At 55.6% G+C, this 6,610-nt stretch overlaps 1 protein-coding gene across 1 annotated transcript; it reads left to right on the plus strand.

Moving 5' to 3' along the window:
* Positions 1 to 1,768: 1,768 nt before the first annotated feature.
* Positions 1,769 to 5,219, plus strand: TMEM106C (transmembrane protein 106C). Its single transcript, XM_036399913.1, has 8 exons — positions 1,769 to 1,823; positions 2,262 to 2,512; positions 2,641 to 2,704; positions 3,069 to 3,228; positions 3,309 to 3,449; positions 3,586 to 3,635; positions 3,877 to 3,930; positions 4,266 to 5,219. The coding sequence occupies exons 2-8, from the start codon at positions 2,320 to 2,322 to the stop codon at positions 4,375 to 4,377; spliced, it is 774 nt and encodes a 257-aa protein (XP_036255806.1). The 5' UTR covers positions 1,769 to 1,823; positions 2,262 to 2,319; the 3' UTR covers positions 4,378 to 5,219.
* Positions 5,220 to 6,610: the final 1,391 nt, after the last annotated feature.

Consider the following 6,610-nt stretch of genomic DNA (forward strand, 5'->3'; position numbering starts at 1 on the left):
AGGAGGATGGCCCGGGGATGTGGAGTGGCAGGAAGTGGGATCTCAGATCTTCATGGAATGGTTTGGGCTCGGAAGGGACCTTTAGGATCGTCATTGCCACCCCGGAATTGTCCCTGCACGGGGCTTGGAGCACCTGGGAGGGCGGCACGTGTGGGACAAACGGAGCTGGATGAGCTCCAGGGTCTCCCAAAAAATCCCGCGATTCCACGATCCCGTTCCAGGGCTCAGAAATCCCTGAAGGACACACGGAAAAGAGGGGAAAGCCTCAATCCGATATTTCCCTGTCCTTGGAGCAGCGCTCCCTCATCCCGGAGCTCCTCCGGGGGTGGGTCCGGGCTCGCCCCATCCTGGGAGAGCAGAGATTTCCCGGGAAGCGCTTCCACAATCCCGCCTGCTGGGTGGAGAAGGGGCTTTTCCCCCTTCCGCCCATTCCCGCTGGGTTTGGGGGCAGAAAAAAATTGGTAAAAACACCGGGATCCAGCCCAGGACGCGATAGGAGCCGAGAGGAGGCTGTGGGGGGAATTTTCGGTTCTTTTCCTGCTCTGGGAATTCTCTGCGGGGCCGAGCTCATCCCGCAGCGCATCCCAAGGGACTGGCAGGGATTTCTCTTTTCCCAATCCCACTCCCTTCTCCTTTTCCAGCCCTTCTTCATGCCACAGCCCCCGGGACGGCGCGGGAAGGAAGGAGAGCCGGGAATTCTCCTCCCGCCTGAAATTTCGCTCCTGGGAAGGAGAGAAGAAATGATCCATAAAATTTCCATGGGACACGCACAGGCCGGGTAGGCGGTGCCCCTGGAGCTCACAAAATATTTAAATTTTGCCGTGAATTTGATTTTGATTGTTTGGGTGATAGGGAGAGGGAGGGATTTCGTTTTCCATCGGTTTTCTCTGGGGTGTGCCGAGAAAAAGTCCCACGGTAGGGAATTTATTGAAGGAAAACGGACCCGGGAGCTGTCGGATCTGAGGGGGAGGTGGGAGGGAATGGCCTGGGGGCGTTTCCCCAGAAATTGAGGGGGGCTGGAGGTGATGCTGGGCTGGACCGGGACAGGGGGGCTCGGACCGCTCGGGACCAAGCCGTAGCAGGACAGGGGGGCCCTGAGTGCTCGGGACCGCTCCGTACCGGGACAGGGGGGTTCACACTGCTTAGGACCGCTCCGTACCGGGACAGGGGGGCTCGGACCGCTCGGGACCGCTCCGTACCGGGACAGGGGGGCTCGGACCGCTCGGGACGGCTCCGTGCCGGTGTGGGGCCGCTCCGTGCCGGGAGCAGGGCTCTCCCACTGGTGCGGCCCGAGTCTGGTCTGAGGGGCTCATACTGGGGACAGGGATCCCCAAACTGGGGCTCATGAGCTCCATACTGGTTGCAGGCCCCCTTCCCCCTCGCATGCGCGCTCCGGACGGGACGCCTCCGCCGCGCGCACGCGCGCGATTTACGTCACGTCCCGCCCTGCCACACCCTGCCACGCCCAACCGGAACCACGACTTGCTTCTGCGCGTGCGCGACTCTGATCACGCCCATCACATGCAAATAAAGGGTGTGGTCAGCCTCCCCACCCCTGATAATTGGCTCGTGCGCTTTGGGTGAAACGACGGGGCGTGGCTCTCTAAACCCCGCCCCCAGTGACGTACTACCGATCAGGCGGGCGTGGTATGAATAACTCCGCCCATCTCACGTGCGGAGCAACGGGCGGGGTCACGGCGAGCCCCCGCCCACCCCGTCTCGCACAGTTGCCATAACGACGGCGGCTGCGCGCGGGGCCGGGGGCGGGGCCGCGGCGGCGGTGGCAGAGGGGCGCCCCCTGGCGGAGAACGCTGAGGGAAGGGGTCTGTGAGGGGCGCGTCGGGACAGGGGGGGCGCTGAGGGAGGGGGGTCCCGAGGGTGGGAGTCTGTGAAGGGGAAATTCCTGAGAGAGGGGGTCAATGAGAGAGAGCGTCTTCAAAGGGCGGTTCCTGAGGGAGGGGGACCTTGAGGATGAGGGAGTCTCTGAGGTGGGGTCCACAGCGGGGCCTGTTCCTCTCGGGGGCTCTCAGGGGCTCTGGGCTGTTCCTGAGGGGACGCGCCGAGCCCCGGAGCTGTGTTTTGGGGCGGGGAGATGCCGCTCTCTGTGGAGGAGGGGGTGCCTGGGCAGCGCTGGGTTTTGGGCGTCTGGAAATGGAGCCCATCAAGGTGTCCCCTTCTCCAAGGAAGCCCTTGTGGATGAGGACACTTTGTGATGGCTTTGGGACTGTAGCTTAGAAATGGCTCAAAACCCCCTTTAACAGCCCAGAGCTGCTCCTGCCGCCTGTCCCAGGTGACACGGCCGTCCCCGTCACCGCCACCATGGGCTCTGTGCGTTCCCTGTCTGCCGCCAGCGCCGCCCCGAGCCACAGGAAGGCCGAGGATGAGGAGGATGAGGAGGTGTTGGTCAGCCAGGAGCCCGTGCAGGACGGGGCCAAGATCCCCTACATGGAGTTCATGGGCCAGGACAGTGCCACCTGCCCCACCTGTCAAGGCACCGGCTGCATCCCCACAGGTGGCTGCTGCTCTGGGGCGTAAACACCCCAAAATCCAGCACTAAACAGCAAAAAAAAAAGTCACTTCTTATGTGTTATTCCCATGAAAGGTCACTTTTTTATGTGTTATTCCTATTTTGCTTCCCAGAGCAGGTGAACGAGTTGGTGGCTCTGATCCCCTATGGTGACCAACGGCTTCGTCCTCAGAGAACGTAAGGGAGGAGTTCTTTTATTGCTTTAGTGGTTGTTTTCACCCCAAAATATAGGGTTTAAAGTGTGATTTTAAATATTTCTACCATGAGTACCACGAACCCACTCCCACCTTCCATCCCCTCACTGGAGTTTTGGGAGCAACTGAAAAAAGACCCCAAAATGCTGCTTTGGTTGCTCATTGCCCAACCCCAAATGTGCAAAGGGAGGATTTTTGAGCCATTTTGGTATTAAAAATGCGACAGCAGCTCTTGGGTGCCTCTTCCAAGGAAACCAAACAGGGGATGGGGTTGTTCTTTAAGAAATTAATCTTGCAGAGGAGGGGAAGAATTTAATTTTTATGGTTTTTTTTTTTTTTTTTCCCAGGAAACTCTATGTGCTGCTCTCAGTGTTGCTCTGCCTGCTGCTGTCTGGCCTGGGAGTCTTCTTCCTGTTCCCCCATTCGGTGCTGGTGGACGATGATGGCATCAAAGTGGTCCAGGTGTGGTTTGACAGGAAAAACTCTGCTGTCCTCCTGGCCATCACGGTAAAGTTTCCATGGATTTGGGAAAACAAATCCCCAGGGGAACGAGCCAGCGAGGTCAGGGCTGTTTTTGTCCCCTCCAGGCCACCCTGAGGATCAGGAATTCCAACTTCTACTCGGTGGCAGTGAGCAGCCTGAGCAGCCAGGTGCAGTACATGAACACCGTGGTGGGCAGGCAGCAGCTCACCAATGTCTCCAGCATCCAGCCCCTGAGGGACAAACTGGTACTGACTGGGAGAGTTCACCTCGTGATTTCAGTGCCCAGGGGCCACAGCTGCTTTTGCTCTGTGCACTCCCTCAGAAATGGGGTTGAAAGGTGATGAAGCTGCACTGAAATCTGATTTTTCCGCTCTGTTGCAGGTGAATTTCACCGTGAAGGCAGAGCTGGGTGGATCCCTGTCCTATGTGTAGTAAGGATTTACTGCTCCTTGGAGATACCTGGGGAGGGAGAGGGGTGGAGCTGCTTTGATTAAAATTTGGGAAATTAATTGTAAATCACTTTTCCTACTCAATTCCTTTGCAGGAATTTTCTCAAGGTGCTGTGAGATGGTTTTGTTAACACCAAAGTGAAAAATACCAGCAGGAGCTGCCAAAAAATCCCAAATTCTTCAAGTTTCTCACTTGCTGACCAATTTCCTTGATCTTTTCCAGTTTTTTCTGCACTTTGCCCAAGGTGAAGGTCCACAACATCGTGATCCTCATGAGGTGGGTGCCGCTCCTGCTCTGGGCTCTCGTAACTCTTTTCCCACCTTAAAGATTCTGTTCTGTGGTTCCTGAATCCCAAGGGAATTCCAGCCACAGATTGGGGCCCCAGGGAGAAAATCCTACTTGGATTTTTCCCCGAATCCACCTCAGGGTCAGGTTTTAACCCAGCCCGGGATGGGTGAATATGGGGTGGAGCACACGGCTCCTTCCAGAGGCTGCAGTTCCTGCCATCCCCACCTTTTCACCAAAACCCACAGGAACTGGGGGGGTTTTTTGAGGAAAAGAGGAGTCTGTGATGAATCCAAACCTGTTGGGCTGTCCCTTTGCCCTGCCAGGACCTCGGTGAAGCTCTCCTACATTGGCCACAGTGCCCAGAGCGCCCTGGAGACCTTCCACTACCTGGACTGCAGCTCCAACTCCACGGCCCCGGCCCGGGGGACGCCCTGAGGGCGCCACAGGGACCTGAGCGGCTCTGCAGGGACAATCCCGGCACCTCCTCTGGCGCCCGGCCGGGGGTGCTCCTTCCCTTCCTTCTGCCCAGGAATCTGGAACTTTCCCTCCTCAGTTGAGGGCTGCAATCCCAGAGATTTGCAGTGGTTTGCACCTCTTCTGGAAGCTTGGCGCCGTCAGGGTGTTCTGGGGTAAATGGATTTAATTTTTGAGAGTAAATGGGTTTATTTTTTTCAGGGGAAATGAGTTTGTTTTCCTGCTCAATGGTGGCAGCACCTCAGGACCCCAAAAAAGGGAGAATTCCCGCCTGGAATGAGCCTCTGTTACACCCTAGAAGGAGGCAAAGGAACCCAAGTCTTTGGAATAAACTTCTCCCTCATTTTCCCCCTGTGGCTCCGACCCCTTTGGCATCCAGAGGCTCTTCCCTGGGGTTTGAAATCCGGGAATTTGCTGCTTTTTGTGCTCCACTTCCCAAAGCAGCGGGGATTGGAGGGGGTTCTGTGGGAGGCTGGGATTCCAAGGCCTCCCTGCCGGGAGCTGGACATTCCTGCCAGCCGCTATCCCGAGCAAAACCCAGCTGCCAGCCCGGCCCCCGCAGCCCTTTGGCATTTTGCCCCTTTTGGGAGGTTTTTTTCTGGAATTCCAGCCCTCCTTTCCCATGGGATCCGGGAGCCAGACACAGCTACATGGGAGGGGATCCTTCCTCAGTGGAAAAACTACTGGATTTTTGGGTGACAGTGGCACAAAATGCACACTTTGCTCCCTTTTCCAGCAAGAGATTCCTGCCCCTGCAGCATTTGTAGGGCTGAAATCTTCAATAAACCTGGTTTGGATCTTTCCATGTGCTGTCCTTTGTTTTTTTAAAGAAAAGCTCTGGATTTGTCCTAAATCCAGTGCTCTGCCGGAGTTGCTCCTGTGGTGTTTTTTGCCCAAAAATCCCTGTTCTGCTGATGGCTTTCCACAGAATCCCAGAATGGGTTGGGGGGATGCTAAAACCCCTCCCCAGCAATGGGGAATCCTCTGGGAATTCCATCCTGGGGCCTCTCTTCCCTCACAGGGAGGAATTCCTTCCCAAAATCCCACCTAAACCTCCAGATCCCAGTGGGAAGCCACTCCCCATGTCCTGTCCCTCTGTCTTTTATCCCAGGTCTGTCCCCAGCTCTCCTGAAAGGTTGCCCTGGAACCTTCCCTTCTCCAGGCTGAAAAATCCCATTTTTCCCAGCCCTTCCCAGGGATTTTTGGGGGAAAATGAGGGGGGAAAGAACTCGACCAGGTGCCTGTTCCCAGCTGGGACCATGCCCAGAATCCCAATCCCAACCTCCTTCCCTGGTGACCAATTCCACTGAGTTTTCCCTTTTTTTTTTAGGAAAAGGAAGAAATCCCAAACTTTGCTTTTTCTCCATTTTCTTCCCCTCCTGGCTGGGTTTAATCCTGATTTTCTGGGGGTCTCCCCTCATTCCCTTTTCCCCTCTTTGCCCCCAGCCCCATCCCACTTTTCCAAGGATCCTGGAGGGTTTTTTGGGGAGCTGCCCCCAGGAGGGACCCCCGAATTTTCTGCTTGGCTGCACCAGGAGGGGAAAGATTTGACCCCAAACCCTTGGTGCAGAGCCCCCATCGGTAGGAGAGCGTCTCAAAGGGCACTTTTGGGTGGAAAATCCTCTTTAATCCCCCAATCCTCCTTAATGAATTTCCCCTGCCAATGTTTTGGTGCTTGGCCACAACTGGCAGCTGCTGCACTTGAAGCTTGGAGGGTTTAAAACTCAAATTCTGCCCCAAAATGGCTTTTTTAAAGCTGTTTTTAAAAATCTTTTCGAGTTATAATTTCTCCAAGAGAAGCTTTGCCGTCCACAGAGGCAAAAAGAGGAGTTTTGACCCAAAAGAATTGGGGTGAAACTCAGGAATTCCACACCCAGGAACTGCCTGGGGCCTCTTGCAGGAGAGATCTGAGCAGGTTTGGGGCTCTTCGGGGTCACTGGGCTGATTTTTGTCAAGATCATTAAAAAAATCCCATTCTGAGCTTTTTGCTTGTAATGAACAGCCTGGCGAGGAGAGGAATTTCCATGTGGGATTTTTTGTTGCACAGCAAGAGTGGAGTCTCCTACTTCCAGTGCTGCAAAACAGCCCCAAACTTGAGTTTTTTGCAGGTAGAAAACAGGATAAAATTCGTGGGGAGGAGAGGACAGCCACCCCTTGCCCTGGTGACACCGGGATTGTCCCAGTCCTAATTACA

The sequence above is a fragment of the Molothrus ater genome, chromosome 30 (genome assembly GCF_012460135.2).
Source record: "Molothrus ater isolate BHLD 08-10-18 breed brown headed cowbird chromosome 30, BPBGC_Mater_1.1, whole genome shotgun sequence".
In the NCBI taxonomy this organism is placed as follows: Eukaryota; Metazoa; Chordata; class Aves; order Passeriformes; family Icteridae; genus Molothrus; species Molothrus ater.

What these genes read in the sequence shown, in the direction of transcription:
- TMEM106C (XM_036399913.1), top strand. Translation starts at nt 2,320, where the DNA reads ATGGGCTCTGTGCGTTCCCTGTCTGCCGCCAGCGCCGCCCCGAGCCAC. An exon ending in CGGCTTCGTCCTCAGAGAAC is followed by an intron (nt 2,705 to 3,068) that starts GTAAGGGAGGAG and finishes TTTTTTTCCCAG; the next exon opens with GAAACTCTATGTGCTGCTCT. An exon ending in AACATCGTGATCCTCATGAG is followed by an intron (nt 3,931 to 4,265) that starts GTGGGTGCCGCT and finishes TTGCCCTGCCAG; the next exon opens with GACCTCGGTGAAGCTCTCCT.